Raw genomic sequence first — 18,469 nt, forward strand, 5'->3', positions numbered from 1 at the left:
AGGGTCACAGGGGGGTTGAAGCCAATCCCAGCATCTCTGGGCGAAGGCAGGGTACACCATGGGCAGGTCGCCAGTCCACCGCATGGCCAACACAAACGCATGTATACACACTCACACCTACGGGCAATTTAGAGTGATCAATTAACCTACTACCATGCATGTCTTTGGACTGCGGGAGGAAACCGGAGTACCTGGAGAAAACCCACACAGGCACAGGGAGAACATGGAAACTCCACACAGAGCAGCCCAGCCCAAAATCGAACCCAGACTGCCTTGCTGTGAGGCGACAATGCTATCCACCACACCACCATGCTGCCCACAACGACAACCAGGAATCTGTTATTACCACCACCAACACTTCTACTGGGACTGGGGTTGGACTTCAACCCAGAAGTTGTAACATAACTCCCAAAGACTCACAAAGATCTAGAGGTGTGAGGTCAAAGGTCTCCACAGCAGGCTTGCTGCCCCGGTGAGAGTTCAAAGGTCTCCACATCATTAACCTTTAACCATTAACCTTTTCTTTAACTTTCTCCCAGTTTTTCTGAACAGATATGTAAAACGTTTCCTAGCCCAACTCACAGGTTGTTCCTCCACCTTCCACTAGCAAGGCCTCACATTTGTTCCAGGATCTAAGCTTTTACCAAACTGTTTCTAGGTTTTATACATAATAATAATGTCATCAGCATAGACAGACAATAATATTGAGAGAGAATACTGACTGACAGGAATTTAGGGCTAATCTTGAGTGTTACAGGAAGATCTTGTTGGACAGTTGCATGCTGGGTAATGTAAGCAGGGTGATGTGGGTTACCTCCACAGTGCCCGACCTTCTGTCCTGGCTTGGCCACTGGAACAGAGAGGGAGAGAAGTGAGGAAGCAGTGAGAGGTGTGTGGAGTCCACGCTGGGACAGGTGAGCTTACCTTCACTGTCCCTATGGGGGCACACTCTCTGATCAGTGGCATTCCCCTCACAAGGGGCGGGGTTTATCTCACAGGTACGAGTGCGGTGCTGAAGACCATCCTCACACTTTGTCCAGTCTGACCACATCCCCCATCCACCTACCACAGTGAAAGGATGAAGTGATGGTCAATGATGAATAGAATAATACCAAATTAATTTGAATTTCAGACTCTTGCGTGTGTGTGTGTGTGTGTGTGTGTGTGTGTGTGTGTGTGTGTGTGTGTGCATCTCACCATCACACACGTGTGTGTTACAGAGTGCCTCCTCGGAATGCAGGCCAGTGCACAAGTCCCCTGAGTGGGCGGGTGCAGGGTTTGAGCAGGTGCGTGACCGCTGATAGTGCCCACCTCCACAGGAAGTAGAACACTCAGACCAGGAAGACCAACATGACCACGCCCCATTTACTGCAACATCACAGCAGCCCAAATGCTCAGCTCAGTCTAAAGCACATGTGGAATAATTATTATTACTGTTATTATTATTATTATTATTATTATTATTATTATTATTATTATTATTATTATTATTAATAATAATAATAATAATAATAATAATAATAATAAGTAATAATTAAAAAATAATAATAAGTAATAATTAATAATAATAATAATAATGATAATAATAATAATAATAATAATAATAACTAAAATTAATTATAATAATGCATTATTAAATATAATTGCATGCTATTAAATATAATTGCATTATGAATATAAAAAATAATACTATAGATTGTTTAAAGATTTCTTAATAATAGGCATGTATAGCATGCCTGAGCATCGTAGTGTTTGTAGTATTGTTACGTTACCTGGGCAGGGCTGGATGTTGCAGTCCTGGTATTCCACAGAAGTCCCACTACATGCAAACGGCATGCTCCTCCCATCAGGCAGGATGCTCCTCCCATCAGGCAGGGAACATGTACGTGTTCGTGTGCGGAATCCTGTAGAGCACTCTTCTGAACAGGAAGACCATGTCTCCCATGGCGACCAGCTTGCACCTTCCCCACGAGTCATAGATCGTCCCAACCTCACTAAGTCCTCTAACAGGCCTGCAGGACAGAGACCACTACTGCATCAGATGAGTGACTACCAAATCAGACCACTCACTACTGCATCAGATGAGTGACTACAAATCAGACCACTCACTACTGCATCAGACGAGTGACTACCGAATCAGACCCCTCACTACTGCATCAGACGAGTGAGTACCGAATCAGACCACTCACTACTGCATCAGACGAGTGAGTACCGAATCAGACCACTCACTACTGCATCAGACGAGTGACTACCGGATCAGACCACTCACTACTGCATCAGATGAGTGACTACCGAATCAGACCACTCACTAAGGCATCAGACGAGTGACAACCGAATCAGACCACTCACTACTGCATCAGATGAGTTACTACCGAATCAGACTAGTGACTACTGCTTCAGACTACTGACTACTGCATCAGACCACTGAGTACCACATTAGACCACTGACTATTGCATCATACAATGATATCCTATTTCAACCTCAGAGCAAACTGATGTACCCACACTATAGGAGGGAATGATGCAGGAGGTAATTTATACTCACTGTTATCAGACTGTCATTACTGCTATCACTGTCATCACCTTTATCAGACTGTCATCATCTTTATCAGACTCTATAACCTACCTGCCTGCCCGCCCGCCCGCCCATTTTGTCACTTTATGCTGTTTTGGACAATCACTTGATATCACTTTATCTGTCTAACTATGATTACAGAGCACTGACTATATGATAAGACCCCTGACTACCAGATCTACTACTACTACTGACAATAATAATAGACATCAGCATTTACATTTTAGCATATACATCTGCAATAAACCTATATGCAGTATATAGGACAAGAAATAAAAAGATCCTTAAAAAAAGAGAATGTGGGTTTGTCTGAATGAGAATGTGCGTGCATGTGTGTATTGTGTCAAATTCTTTTACCATCGGTATCACAGCTGGTAGCGCCCCCTGTGGGTGGGCAGAGGCGGGTCTCTAGCTTGCGTCTGCCCAGCTGGAGGTCGTGAGGGTCAGGCAGCAGTGCGCGGCAGGTGTACCTCACCCTCTGCTCCTGTCTGGCCCCACCCACTGTCACATTCACCGGGTACCACGGCGACCAGGGCGTGTTCCGACGCACCTCCAAGCATGCCTCCAAATTACACACTCTGTACTCCTACACGAGCAGACAAACACACACACACACACACACACACACACACACACACACACAGCAGAAAATCATTACGAATGAGGGAACTGTAGTCATGCCTTTTTCACTGCGTGAAGAATACAAATGTTCTAGAATATTATAAAAGTGGAGCTTTATTGGAGGTGTTGTTGATTGACAGGATCTGGAGCCTACTAGAGAGCAGCCTGGGCAATTGTTGTTATTCTCACAGGTCCTGAGCCGGGACTGGACTCCGCCCCCACAGGGAGCAGAGCACTTAGACCAGGGGCTCCAGGATGTCCAGGACACAGGCAGAGGACACAGAGTGTTCTCATTACACAACCTGGAATACACACACACACACACACACACACACACTCGTGTCTCATGTCTGATGTAATGGGTGTCTCACCTCTCCTCTCGTGTCTGGTGTGATGGTGTCTCACCTCTCCCCTCGTGTCTGGTGTGATCACGGACTTTTTCAAAAGCCGGTTTTGGTCCCCCCCAGTTTTTACAGTTAAAACCAAATATTTAAGTAGCGACGAAGTCATGTCCCCCCCACTTTTTAACAGTTAAAAAAACAATATCCAAATAGCGACAAATCTAGCACTAGGATCATGCAGCTCCGAGCTCCCCCCCCCCCCCCCCCGCTCAACAATTTTTGTTCACAGCGCTCAACAATTTTCATTCAAACCCCCCCCCCCCCCCCCCCCGCTCAACAGTTCGCCACCCCAGGTTGTGTCCCCCCCCACTTATGAAATCAAAACTATGTCCATGGGTGTGATGGTGTCTCACCTCTCCCCTAGTGTCTGGTGTGATGGTGTCTCACCTATCCTCTCGTGTGTGATGGTGTCTCACCTCTCCCCTCGTGTGTGATGGTGTCTCACCTCTCCCCTCGTGTGTGATGGTGTCTCACCTCTCCCCTCGTGTGTGATGGTGTCTCACCTCTCCTCTCGTGTGTGATGGTGTCTCACCTCTCCTCTCGTGTCTGGCCCACACACACTCGTCCTCCGTGTCTGGGTGCAGGATTATTACAGGAGCGCTGACGGACCTCAAAACCAGCACCACAGCTGGTGCTACACATGGACCAGGAAGACCAAGGAGTCCAGCCACCATTTCTACACACGCACACACACACACACACACACACACACACACACACACACACACACACACACACACACACACACACACACACACACACACACACACACACACACACACACACACACACACACACACACACACACAGAGGACACAGTGACAGTAGAGATGCAGAACACAGATCATGAGGAAGTTCGTAAAAGTAGCAGAAACACACACATTCAGATATGCACACATACTCACCCATATACATACATGAATACACACACACACACACTCTCACACACACACTCACACACACAAACAGACTCACACACAAACTCACACATACACATACACAGTGTTTGTTTTCCCTCTATATTTTTTGTGAGGTCATTACCTCATAGAGTTTATCATCCCACTGTGCTCATGATGCTCCATTGATTTTCCATTGATTTTTCACTTGGTCTCTAGGGTAATTGGGGGTAGTTCTGAACAACCATCACTCTCTTCACAGTGCTAACTTTACTTCATTAGGCAGGTTCTTCCTCAAGTATTCCTAAAGTCTTCAGTATGGGACATTACTCACCACAAGCCCGGTGATATTACCTATTGAGGCTTTGGTAATGATTATTTTTTCAAGACCAGGACTAAAATAGAAATCATGTTGCAGTTCGCAACCAGCTCAAATGAAATATGCCTCACTGTGCACATCTCACAAGTTACAAGTAACATCACATTTCTGCAGATATCTAAGTATATCTTGTTATATATATATATATCTAAGTATATCCGTATATTGAGTTCTTTTGCAGAAAAAATTAATCTACACTGTTACATATATAAGCTGCACACAGACTACTTTTCACTGTGTGAAAGTGTCATTTTGTCAGTGTTGTCCCATGAATACATATATACTTAAATATCTGCAAAATTGTGAGGGGTAAATAAGTTTTTTTAATACACTGTATATGAGTATATGATGATTTTGCACAGCAGTCTGTACTGAACATTGTGGCATGTACTCTCTGGACAGGACTCTGGAAAGCAGTTAGTGTTTTAAACATAAATGAAATAAATAAATAAATGAAATGTTTTTACTATTGACAAATTTTCACCTATTTTCACCTTGAGCAGGATATTTCATATCTACACCAGATACGGTTATGGTTTTCTATAAAAGAACTGGTGATATGACTATATCTAGATATAGAGTGATATATAGTGATATAGCAGCTGACGTTGTGATATTGAGGGTGTTGTACCTGGAGCAGTTGGCCACCTCTACGGTGGGTCCCACACACTCTGCCCCCCCGCAGCGAGGAGCAGGACTGTCACAAACACGGGAACGGCACTGACAAACACTGCTACTTTCTCCCCCGTCATCATGGCTACAAGACTGCCATGCCGACCATGGGCCAAAGCTTCCATCCTGAGTGAGATTTTGTTCCTGTTGAAATCAGAACCAAATAACCAAACAACAGTAACAGAAGTGAGACCAGAAAGAATGACAGACCAACATAGAGATTTTGAATAGGTAAGAAAGTGTTCTGTATGTTGTACTAGAACATCTGTTTCAGTACACAGGTTAAAGACAGAGTGTGCTAAAGGTTAAACATGCTAAAATGAGGGTAAGAGAGTGTCTTACACACTAAAGGAGGTTGGGAGTGTCTTTCACATTAAAGGAGAGTACAAGAGTGTCTTACACACTAAAGGAGGGTAAGAGAGTGTCTTTCACATTAAAGGAGGGTACAAGAGTGTCTTACACACTAAAGGAGGGTAAGAGAATGTCTTACACACTAAAGGAGAGAACGAGAGTGTCTTACACACTAAAGGAGGGTAAGAGAGTGTCTTACACACTAAAGGAGGGTAAGAGAGTGTCTTTCACATTAAAGGAGGGTAAGAGAGTGTCTTACACACTAAAGGAGGGTAAGAGAGTGTCTTACACACTAAAGGAGGGTAAGAGAGTGTCTTTCACATTAAAGGAGGGTGAGAGTGTCTTTCACACTAAAGGAGGGTAAGAGAATGTCTTACACACTAAAGGAGAGAACGAGAGTGTCTTACACACCTAAGGAGGGTAAGAGAGTGTCTTTCACATTAAAGGAGGGTGAGAGTGTCTTACACATTAAAGGAGGGTGAGAGTGTCTTACACACTAAAGGAGGGTAAGAGAGTGTCTTACAGGGCACTGTGGGATGTTTTGTATCCACTGGCTCATGTTGGAACTGTCCTCAATTGTAGTGCAACGTTTCTGTTTTCTGTCCCACCCACAATACGGGTCCCTTGCACCCAGACATTCCCTATAGGAAACATCATCACAATGGAGCATAGCGCATATTCACAATATAACACATGAAATAGCAATACATCTATATAGCATGTTCACACCATGACCTTTAACTGCCAAACAATTAGCTTTATAAACAATTAAAATAAACATCATCTCCATATCACTCCTCATTCTCCCTTTAACACTCCTCAGTCATCATCTCCATATCACTCCTCAATCTCCCTATATCACTCCTCAGTCATCATCTCCATATCACTCCTCAGTCATCAATTCCAGATCATTCCATATATGTGTGAGTGCGTGTGTGTATATGAGTGTATATATGAGTGTGAGCATCTCACCTTTGAGTTTCATATGTCTTGCATCTCTCAAGTGGAATCTTCAGGACTCTGCTGCGTAGACCCACTAACAGGGATCTGTCACTTTGCAGGAGCTGCAGGTTCATGATTGGCTCTTGCTGACCATCCGGGAGGAGGTTCATCTCCTCAAGGTAACACGCATTTACACTCTGATTGGCAGTTGAGAGTGCCTTTATAATTGTGCCATGTTCTGATTGGAAAGAAAATAACATAATAAAAGTTGTGGTCATATTCCAATATTAAAAATTAAGTTGAAAATTATATTATGAAAATTAAGTTCCAATGAAGATCACCCAAAAAGTGAGCTCAGAAGTTGTGAAAGGTGACAAGATCTTATGGTACAAGCAGGTGCTAAAGGGGCAGTAATACAGCATGCTGCTGTCAACAGGAAGTAGTTTGATCTCACTTTTAAGGCCCGTTAAATCTAATTTGCTTGGAAACAGATGTAGCAAAGGCAACAGATAACCCTTAGCAAAAGTCTTCTAACCCTAAACATCCCATATTACCAAAGGAGATAAACCATAAAGATCTAAATCAGTATGTGAATGTCATGTCAGGCTCCGCCCCCCCTCTTGGTCCATGTGTTAGTGTTTTCCCTGGCTGTCTGTTCTGCCTTCTCTTGTAACCCTGCCCCTTTGATTACCCATTCCCATCTGTGTTTTGTTAATTTCCTCTTTAGTCTGTGTTTATAACCCCCCGTTTCCCCAGTCTGTTGCGTAGTGGTTATGTTCATTATTGTAGTGGTTATGTTCATTATTGTAGTGGTTCTGATCGTTATTGTAGTGGTTATGTTCATTATTGTAGTGGTTATGTTCATTATTGTAGTGGTTCTGATCGTTATTGTAGTAGTTTTGTTTGTTATTGTAGTGGTTCTGTTCATTATTGTAGTGGTTCTGTTCATTATTGTAGTGGTTTTGTTCATTATTATAGTGGTTTTGTTCGTTATTATAGTGGTTATGTTCATTATTGTAGTGGTTCTGATCGTTATTGTAGTAGTTTTGTTCGTTATTGTAGTGGTTCTGTTCATTGTCTCTATCTCCTAGCGGTTCCCGTGTCCCAGTTCGTCCTGTGTTTCATTATTGTTTGTAAGTTGTGCCTTGTCTCTCTTTACTCTCTCACTACTTTGTATTTCCTGTGTTTGTGGCTGTATGCTGTTTACTGTGAGTTTGTTCCTGGTGGTTCCGTGTCCATGCTATTTGCCCTGTATCCCCATTATCGTGTTTGTCTACTTATTTGTCCTTTGTATCCCATGTATCTTAGTTACCCTGTGTTAGTTTGGTTTGCTCTTGCTTTATGTACGTTTCCCCTATGCCTGGTTCTTTGTGTTGTGTTTGATTACTTCTTTAGTTCCCTTAATAAACTCCTCCTCTCCTGTATTTGTGTCTCGCCTGCCCGGTACAATCGTTACAGTGAAACAGATTTTTAGCACTGTGAATGTGTTTTATGGGTTATAGGTAAGAATGCTTTCACAAATCACAGTGTTAATAGGATATTTTTGTCAGTCAACAAAGTACAAAGTGAATGAACAAAAGAGAAATCGAAATCAAACCAATATTTGCCTTCCTCACCTGTGCCGATGTAGATGACATGGTAAAGTGTGTCGTGGCCCTGCACGATGTCCACGGCCAGCCTGGAGAAGCGCACGCTGCCCTGGCTGATCAGCGGCTCTGTGGAAAGTGGCTGCACCACGTCACTCATCAGGACCAGTCGCTGCGCGTCCTGAAGACTCCGCTCTGTCAGATTCCCAGCAGGACCACCATCACCTACGGTACCACACTGAGAGGGTGGGGTTTGGAGGACAGACAAAGATGAGGCAGGACAGAAGCACATGGGAGTGATAAATCTGAGAACATGGGAAGGTGCATTGGGACAGAATGACTCATTCAGTTTATTTATAATTCATTCATGATTCATTCACGATCCATTCACAATTCTGAGTGAAAGGTGATGATTCATTCACGGTGATGAGAAGGAAGGGAAGTGTTTTACCTGAAAGTTGGGGAGAGGGTTGGGGGTGGAAAGCCAACTGCTTCGTGGGGTCTCCTGGTAGCGGAAAGGTCCGTTGAAGGCCTGAGTGATGGCACTGAGGTTGAAGGCACAAACAGCAGATGCAGCAATGCTGTTCCTGTAGGAGAGACAGTCACAGAGCTGAATGACTAGGAGAGACCGTCACAGAGCCGTATGATTGTAGGAAAAACCGCCACAGAGCCGTAGGACTGTAGGAGAGACCATCACAGAGTCGTATGACTGTAAGAGAGACCGTCACAGAGTTGTATGACTGTAGGAGAGACCGTCACAGAGCCGTATGATTGTAGGAAAGACCGCCACAGAGCCGTATGACTGCAGGAGAGACCATCACAGTTGTATGACTGTAAGAGAGATCGTCAGAGTTGTATGACTGTAGGAGAGACCGTCACAGAGCCGTATGACTGTAAGAGAGACCGTCACAGAGTTGTATGACTGTAGGAGAGACCATCACAGCTGTATGACTGTAAGAGAGACCGTCACAGAGTTGTATGACTGTAGGAGAGACCATCACAGCTGTATGACTAAGAGAGACCGTCACAGAGTTGTATGACTGTAGGAGAGACCGTCACAGAGCTTTATAACTGTAGGAGAGACAGGCTGCAGGGAGTGCTGCCTGACTGCAGGATGGAGTATTCAATACTGTCCGACCAGGCAACCTCATAAATACATTAGGTGGATTAACATTAGGAAACCATTCTATGATGTCATCAAAGGTTACACTGAGGCTCAGGTACATGAAAACTAACAATTAACTATGCTGGACCATGTATTCATTGTGAATATTAGTGATAATTTGTAGTGAATATTAGTGGTAATCTGTTGTGAAATTAGTGCTAGTCTGCTATAAATGTGCTAATATGTTGTAAATGCATGTATTTTACGTATGACATTATCCTGTACATTGCTCCAGTGAAATCCAAACATCAGATTGGCTTGTCTGCTGCTGTATTCCAGCTGTATTCTGCTGCTGTATTCCAGCAAACTGCTGGACTTGTCAGAGGAAACACACTGACATGTAAGACAGTCTGACTGATACATTTTCACATCAACCATCATCTTTGTATCAATGTTCAGGAAATAATGGCAGTTTCAAAACAGCATGGATGTACACTACAGGCCAAAAGTTTGGACACACCTTCTCATTCAATGTGCTTTCTTTATTTCCATGACTATTTACATTGTAGGTTCTCACTGAAGGCATCAAAACTATGAATGAATACACGAGGAGGTTTGTACGTAACAAAAAAATGTAAAATAACTAAAAACATTTTATAGCATTCTTGGCACTCTCTTGGCATTCTCTCAATGTGCTTCCACTAATGAACCCTGATAAGTCAAACCCGAAGCCCATTTCAGGTGACGACCTCTTGAAGCTCACTGAGAGAATTCCAAGAGTGTGCAAAGCAGTAATGAGAGCAAAGGATGGATATTTTGAAGAAACTAGATTATAAAACATGCTTTCAGTTATTTCACCTTTTTTTGTTAAGTACATAACATGTATTCATTCATAGTTTTGATACCTTCAGTGAATCTACAATGTAAATAGTCATGGTAATAAAGACAGTGCATTGAATGAGAAGGTGTGTTAAAACTTTTGGCCTGTAGTGTATATTTTTAATTACTAATTTAATTACTAATTTTTTAATTAGCAAAATCTAGCAATTAAGAAAAAAAATACTATCTGCCACTCTAGGAAAATTTATACCTCAAGAGAAACAGAGACAACAAAAAGAGAGAGGAGAGAGAGAGAGAGAGAGAGAGAGAGAGAGAGAGGAGAGAGAGAGGAGAGAGAGAGGAGAGAGAGAGAGGAGAGAGAGAGGAGAGAGAGGAGAGAGAGAGAGAGAGGAGAGAGAGAAGAGAGAGAGGAGAGAGAGGAGAGAGAGAGAGGAGAGAGAGAGGAGAGAGAGGATGTGTGGAGGACTGACGCGTTTGTGGTGAAGGCGCCGTAGATGAGGTCCTGTTCAGGCAGGTAGAAGGTACTCTGCAGCTCATGGTAATAGAAGGGCACGTCACCAGTGCGTGAGCAGTTCAGACGCGCCTTCATAAATGTGGTCCAAGTGTCCTCCAGGAGGAAACGCCCACCCACGTCATTCTGGCACACGCGAGCCACACGGGAGAACACGGCTTTTCCACAGTCCTGCTCCACGGCTGTCTCACGCAGGAATACGTAGGTGAAATGGCCTACCTCATACGCAGAGATGAAGTGAGGCTCTGGAGAGAGTGAGAGTGGGAGAGAGAATGTGAAATAGTCAAACAGTAACAGAGAAAGTAGGAGAGTGAAAATCAGTTACCAACAGGCTGTTATGGCTGTGTGTGTAACGTGTTTTAAGGCTGTGTGTGTAACGTGTGTTATGGCTGTGTGTGTAACGTGTGTTAAGGCTGTGTGTGTAACATGTGTTATGGCTGTGTATGTAATATATGTGTTAAGGCTGTGTGTGTAATATGTATGTTAAGGCTATGTGTGTAACGTATGTTAAGACTGTGTGTCTAATGTGTGTTAAGGCTGTATGTAACATGTGCATTAAGGCTTTGTGTGTAACATGTGTTATGGCTGTGTGTGTAACATGCGTTAAGGCTGTGTGTGTAACGTGTGTTATGGCTGTGTGTGTGAATTGTGTATTAAGGCTGTGTGTGTAACGTGTTAAGGCTGTGTGTGTAATGTGTATTATGGCTGTGTGTGTAAATTGTGTATTAAGGCTGTGTGTGTAACATGCCACATGTGACACGGGCCCGTACCGTTGAGCCATCTGGAGTTGTACTGTGCTGTACGTAGCGGTGGCCGGTTACCCAGGCTGCGGTAGATCACCGCGTCTCGGCCGGAGAAGTCGATGACAGTAGCAGCATAGAACTCGCCACTCTCTGTTACCATGGCAGTGGAGTTGTGCCTGGGGTCGTAGGGGCAGCGTGCAACTCCATTAAATGTGTCGATGACCTCGGTGAGGTCAGAGCTTGGGCGTGTGGTGCAGATGGGTGAGAAGCCGTTAGTGCCACAGGTAAAGAGACGGACACCACTCAGGAGTAGCACCCGGACATAATTCTGACACTCGTCCTGAGAGAGAGGGAGAGAGAGAGAGAGAGAGAGAGAGAGAGAGAGAGAGAGAGAGAGAGAGAGAGAGGGATAGGTGGGGTGAGGGAAGGGAAGGAGTGATACACAGATACCCCGCCCCCCACAGATACCCTGCCTCCACAGATACCCCCCACAGATACCCTCCCTCTGCAGATACCCCGCCCCCACAGATACCCCGCCTCCACAGATACCCCGCCCCCACAGATACCCCACCTCCACAGATACCCCGCCCCCACAGATATCCCACCTCCACAGATACCCCCCACAGATACCCCGCCCCCACAGATACCCCACCTCCACAGATACCCCGCCCCCACAGATATCCCACCTCCACACATACCCCCCACAGATACCCCACCCCCATAGATACCACACCCCCAAGTCCGCCCCTTCTCCTCTCACCTCTGTCTTTCCTTTGCTTTGACAGGACCTCCGTGTGTCCTCATCCACTCCCCACTCTGTACCCTGCAATACACACACACACACACAGTCACAACACACAAGTGTGTTCCAGGGAGGGTGGAGCTTTCATCACACATGGTGTCAGTGGGATAGTGGAGAGGAAGTGGGGAGTGGCAGTGAGGGGACGGAGAGGGACAGTGAGGGGCATGAGGGACAGGGAGGGGCAGTGAGGGGACGGAGAGGGGCATGAGGGACAGGGAGGGGCAGTGAGGGGACGGAGAGGGGCATGAGGGACAGGGAGGGGCAGTGAGGGGACGGAGAGGGGCATGAGGGACAGGGAGGGGCAGTGAGGGGACGGAGAGGGGCATGAGGGACAGGGAGGGGCAGTGAGGGGACGGAGAGGGACAGTGAGGGGCATGAGGGACAGGGAGGGGCAGTGAGGGGACGGAGAGGGGCATGAGGGACAGGGAGGGGCAGTGACGGGACGGAGAGGGGCATGAGGGACAGGGAGGGGCAGTGAGGGGACGGAGAGGGGCATGAGGGACAGGGAGGGGCAGTGAGGGGACGGAGAGGGGCATGAGGGACAGGGAGGGGCAGTGAGGGGACGGAGAGGGGCATGAGGGACAGGGAGGGGCAGTGAGGGGACGGAGAGGGACAGTGAGGGGCATGAGGGACAGGGAGGGGCAGTGAGGGGACGGAGAGGGGCATGAGGGACAGGGAGGGGCAGTGACGGGACGGAGAGGGGCATGAGGGACAGGGAGGGGCAGTGACGGGACGGAGAGGGGCATGAGGGACAGGGAGGGGCAGTGAGGGGACGGAGAGGGGCATGAGGGACAGGGAGGGGCAGTGAGGGGACGGAGAGGGGCATGAGGGACAGGGAGGGGCAGTGAGGGGACGGAGAGGGGCATGAGGGACAGGGAGGGGCAGTGAGGGGACGGAGAGGGGCATGAGGGACAGGGAGGGGCAGTGACGGGACGGAGAGGGGCATGAGGGACAGGGAGGGGCAGTGAGGGGACGGAGAGGGGCATGGGGGACAGGGAGGGGCAGTGACGGGACGGAGAGGGGCATGAGGGACAGGGAGGGGCAGTGACGGGACGGAGAGGGGCATGAGGGACAGGGAGGGGCAGTGAGGGGACGGAGAGGGGCATGAGGGACAGGGAGGGGCAGTGAGGGGACGGAGAGGGGCATGAGGGACAGGGAGGGGCAGTGAGGGGACGGAGAGGGGCATGAGGGACAGGGAGGGGCAGTGAGGGGACGGAGAGGGGCATGAGGGACAGGGAGGGGCAGTGAGGGGACGGAGAGGGGCATGAGGGACAGGGAGGGGCAGTGAGGGGACGGAGAGGGGCATGAGGGACAGGGAGGGGCAGTGAGGGGACGGAGAGGGACAGTGAGGGGCATGAGGGACAGGGAGGGGCAGTGAGGGGACGGAGAGGGGCATGAGGGACAGGGAGGGGCAGTGACGGGACGGAGAGGGGCATGAGGGACAGGGAGGGGCAGTGAGGGGACGGAGAGGGGCATGAGGGACAGGGAGGGGCAGTGACGGGACGGAGAGGGGCATGAGGGACAGGGAGGGGCAGTGACGGGACGGAGAGGGGCATGAGGGACAGGGAGGGGCAGTGAGGGGACGGAGAGGGGCATGAGGGACAGGGAGGGGCAGTGAGGGGACGGAGAGGGGCATGAGGGACAGGGAGGGGCAGTGACGGGACGGAGAGGGGCATGAGGGACAGGGAGGGGCAGTGAGGGGACGGAGAGGGGCATGAGGGACAGGGAGGGGCAGTGACGGGACGGAGAGGGGCATGAGGGACAGGGAGGGGCAGTGAGGGGACGGAGAGGGGCATGAGGGACAGGGAGGGGCAGTGAGGGGACGGAGAGGGGCATGAGGGACAGGGAGGGGCAGTGAGGGGACGGAGAGGGACAGTGAGGGGCATGAGGGACAGGGAGGGGCAGTGAGGGGACGGAGAGGGGCATGAGGGACAGGGAGGGGCAGTGACGGGACGGAGAGGGGCATGAGGGACAGGGAGGGGCAGTGAGGGGACGGAGAGGGGCATGAGGGACAGGGAGGGGCAGTGACGGGACGGAGAGGGGCATGAGGGACAGGGAGGGGCAGTGAGGGGACGGAGAGGGGCATGAGGGACAGGGAGGGGCAGTGAGGGGACGGAGAGGGGCATGAGGGACAGGGAGGGGCAGTGAGGGGACGGAGAGGGACAGTGAGGGGCATGAGGGACAGGGAGGGGCAGTGAGGGGACGGAGAGGGGCAATGAGGGGCAGTGAGGGGACGGAGAGGGGCATGAAGTGCAGGGCGGGGCAGTAAGGGGATGGAGAGTGGCAGTGAGGGACAATGGTACCCATCTCCATGGAGATGAAGGTAGAGTGTCAGAGACTCTCCGTAGGGGAGGATGGTGCCACTTAGGAGAGTTCAATGGGGAAGCTCTGGCTGCCCCGTGGTTCAGAGCTGCTGCTTTAGTCCTGGGTCGAGCCCTGGGGTCGAGCCCTGGGGTCGAGTCTTGGGGTCGAGTCCTGGGGTCAAGTCCTGGGCTCGAGTTCTGGGGTTGAGTCTTGGGGTTGAGTTCTGGGGTCAAGCCCTTGGGACGAGTCCTGGGGTTGAGTCCTGGGTAGGGTGGCTGCCTTCAGACTTTGTCACAGAGGACATTTGTTTGTTTGGATTTTAAATGCATCCAGATAATAATGAACAGACTGAAAATAAAACTTGGTGGTTAGCACTTTGCCTCTCAGCACCAGGATTTTGGGTCCCTGTTTTGGGTCCCTATCAAGTCCCTATTTGAGTGGAGTTTCCATGTTCTCCCCTGTGTGGGTTTCCTCTTCCTTATTATTATTATTGTTGCTGGGGAGTAGAAGTGTAAGGGTAGAAGTGTAGTTAACCTTAACCCCTGAGGACTACACCACCTGCTCCAGCCCCTACACCTCTACAGGCACATGTACAGGCACAGACACACACACACACACAGACACACGCACGCACACACACACACACACAGACACACACACACACACGCACGCACACACACACACACACAGATACACGCACACACACACACACACACACGCACACAGACACACGCACGCACGCACGCACACACACACACACACACACACACACACACACAGACACACACACGCACACACACACACACACGCATGCACGCACGCACACACACGCACGCACACACAGACACACGCATGCACAAACACACACACACACACAGACACACGCACGCACACACCCAGATACACGCACGCACGCACACACAGACACACACGCACACACACACACACACGCACACAGACACACGCACGCACGCACACACACACACACACACACAGACACACACACGCGCACACACACACACACACACACACATTATCTCTCTGGATCTTGCTCCAAGCTCCAGATGTCTGTGTCTGGCCCAGCAGACACACATACCAACACACACACACACACACACACACACACCCTTCCATCACTATAAAGTTTTATTTTTATTTGTTTTAGTTACTGGTTTCTGAACAACTACAACACATGCAGGATGACCTAAAAACAAAGTACCCAAAGTATCATTTTACAGGAAACGCATCATAATACCGGAAATGCATTATTATTATATAGGAAACACTGTATCATTGTACAGGAAATGCATCACTATATAGGGAACATCACTATATAGGAAACATCATGATATAGGATATACATAATTCTATAGGAACCAACAGCAGTCTTGAGTTGCTTGAGTTGCACAGGCTCAGTGCTCGAACAGTGGGTTCGAGAGGACAAGACCTGAGAGCTGGGATAAACGTGCCCTCCATGGGCAGGAATATTCACTGCAGGATACTGAGATACAAATTCAAAGAGAAATCCACCTCATCACAGCCGTGACTTTCATCTCACTGTGGGTTTTCTTCAAATAGAAAACAAAGATGTGGAATGACTGACTGTCAAAATGAATAAGTTTTAGCACAGAAGATAACAAAAACATAGTGTAAGGGAATGGGTCAGTCAGCAACTGTGTGTGTCAGGCAGCTTGTGTGCTTGACAGAAGGTGGGGGTTAGGGTTAAGGGTCAGGCTAGTGGACACAGCACAGGGAGGTCACTCAAAATATCTGACATTTTGACAGACAGTCGAGAAATTTAGAGTTGAAAGTGCCTCATACTTTACTGTGAGAGAAGGGAGAGAGGGGGGGAGAGGAAGAGAGATAGAGGAGGGGAAGAGTGAGAGAGATAAAGAGAGAGGGGGAGGGGGGGGGCATGAGAGAGATAGATAGAGAGAAAGACAGAGAGAGAAAGATAGAGAGAGAGGGAGATTGTCAACACTGAGTGTGCACTACATACACATAACACTCCAAATTCAAAAGTGTGTGTGTGTGTGTGTGTGTGTGGAACCAGAGGAAATGTCTGGGTTGAATGTCTGAAACATACAGTTGTGATCAAATTTATTCAACCCCCAATGCTGCGAAGGGTTTTATGGAATTCAGTGCACATTTGTAATTGTGTTCATAATGAAATCTTACAAGGACTTGTTAAAGAACTAAATGCAACTAAGATAGCATCAATTTTTTTTGTCATAAAGTATTAAATGGCCTTTTTGTGATTTCTTCATTGACACAATTATTCAACCCCTTTACGACTACCACTCCTAAGAACAGAGGTTCATTCCAGTGTTTTCCATCAGGTATTGAAAACATCTGTGGATGTCAACGAGCAGCAATCAAGCATGATAAGCACCAATTAGGCAGATTTAAAAGGACTGTGATACTCAGCTCCTTCTAGACATCTACTGGTGTGTTTCCAAGCATGGTGAAGGCAAGAGAATGGTCCCAGAAGACAAGAGAAGAGGTTATTGCTCTTCACAAGAATGGCAATGGATATAAAAAGATTGCGAAGTTGTTAAATATTCCAAGAGACACTATCGGAAGTATCATTCGCAAGTTCAAGTTAAAGGGCACAGTGGAAACGTTACCTGGTCGTGGCAGAAAGAAGATCCTGACCGCGACTGCTGTGCGCTACCTGAAGCGTAATGTGGAGAAAAATCCCCGCGTGACTGCTAAGGAACTGAAAAAAGACCTGTCAGATGTGAGCACTGAAGTTTCAGCTCAGACAATAAGGCGCGCACTGCATAACGAAGACCTCCATGCCAGAAGGCCCAGACGCACCCCCTTGCTGACTCCAAAGAACAAGAAAAGTCGACTGCAGTATGCCAAAAGTCATGTGGACAAGCCACAAAGGTTTTGGGACAGTGTACTGTGGTCAGATGAAACTAAATTAGAACTGTTTGGGACAATGGACCAGCGCTATGTTTGGAGAAGGAAGAACCAGGCTTATGAACAAAAGAACACCTTGCCTACTGTGAAGCATGGCGGGGGGTCAATTATGCTTTGGGGCTGTTTTGCTTCTAATGGTACAGGAAAGCTTCAACGTTTGCAGGGTACCATGAATTCCCTTCAGTACCAGGAGATCTTGGAGGAAAATGTGATGGAGTCAGTCACAAACCTGCGGCTTGGGAGACGTTGGACCTTCCAACAGGACAATGATCCGAAGCACACATCCAAGTCCACTAGAGCATGGTTGAACATGAAAGGCTGGAACATTCTAGAGTGGCCATCGCAATCACCAGACTTAAATCCAATTGAGAACCTCTGGTGGGACCTAAAGAAGGCAGTTGCAGTGCGCAAGCCTAAGAATGTGACTGAACTGGAGGCTTTTGCCCATGAAGAATGGGCTAAGATACCCATAGGTCGCTGCAAGACACTTGTGTCAAGCTATGCTTCACGCTTGAAAGCTGTCATAACTGGAAAAGGATGTTATACTAAGTACTAAAAAATAATGTCACTAGGGGGTTGAATAAAACTGATAATGATGTGAGCACAGTAAAGACATTTGTGGTTATTCCATCATAAATATTATGTTATGTTTGTCTAATTTATAAGTGCCTCTTTGATATAATTGTAAATAAGATGACTGAAATGATCAAAATCAATGTCAAACTGGCCAAAACACTTTATTTCAGTGGGGGTTGAATAAATTTGATCACAACTGTAGCTGTGATAAGTGTTTATGTGTGATGGAGCTGAGTA

The 18,469-nt window shown here is 47.7% G+C and overlaps 1 protein-coding gene across 2 annotated transcripts in view; it reads right to left on the reverse strand.

The window, feature by feature from the left end:
* Positions 1-18,469, reverse strand: part of sema5bb (sema domain, seven thrombospondin repeats (type 1 and type 1-like), transmembrane domain (TM) and short cytoplasmic domain, (semaphorin) 5Bb) — a 40,991-nt gene that overhangs the window by 2,535 nt on the left and 19,987 nt on the right. For both annotated transcript variants that reach the window (XM_077015192.1, XM_077015194.1), the window contains 15 exons: positions 12,383-12,445; positions 11,650-11,962; positions 10,839-11,124; positions 8,875-9,010; positions 8,454-8,661; positions 6,868-7,075; positions 6,419-6,536; positions 5,504-5,688; positions 4,130-4,273; positions 3,351-3,498; positions 2,933-3,161; positions 1,773-2,012; positions 1,198-1,368; positions 925-1,062; positions 815-850 (listed from right to left, as the gene is read on the reverse strand). In XM_077015192.1, the coding sequence (XP_076871307.1) occupies positions 815-850; positions 925-1,062; positions 1,198-1,368; positions 1,773-2,012; positions 2,933-3,161; positions 3,351-3,498; positions 4,130-4,273; positions 5,504-5,688; positions 6,419-6,536; positions 6,868-7,075; positions 8,454-8,661; positions 8,875-9,010; positions 10,839-11,124; positions 11,650-11,962; positions 12,383-12,445 (2,623 nt within the window). The remainder of the gene's footprint in view (positions 1-814; positions 851-924; positions 1,063-1,197; positions 1,369-1,772; positions 2,013-2,932; positions 3,162-3,350; positions 3,499-4,129; positions 4,274-5,503; positions 5,689-6,418; positions 6,537-6,867; positions 7,076-8,453; positions 8,662-8,874; positions 9,011-10,838; positions 11,125-11,649; positions 11,963-12,382; positions 12,446-18,469) is intronic.

This window comes from Brachyhypopomus gauderio, chromosome 8, assembly GCF_052324685.1.
Source record: "Brachyhypopomus gauderio isolate BG-103 chromosome 8, BGAUD_0.2, whole genome shotgun sequence".
Lineage (NCBI taxonomy): Eukaryota > Metazoa > Chordata > Actinopteri > Gymnotiformes > Hypopomidae > Brachyhypopomus > Brachyhypopomus gauderio.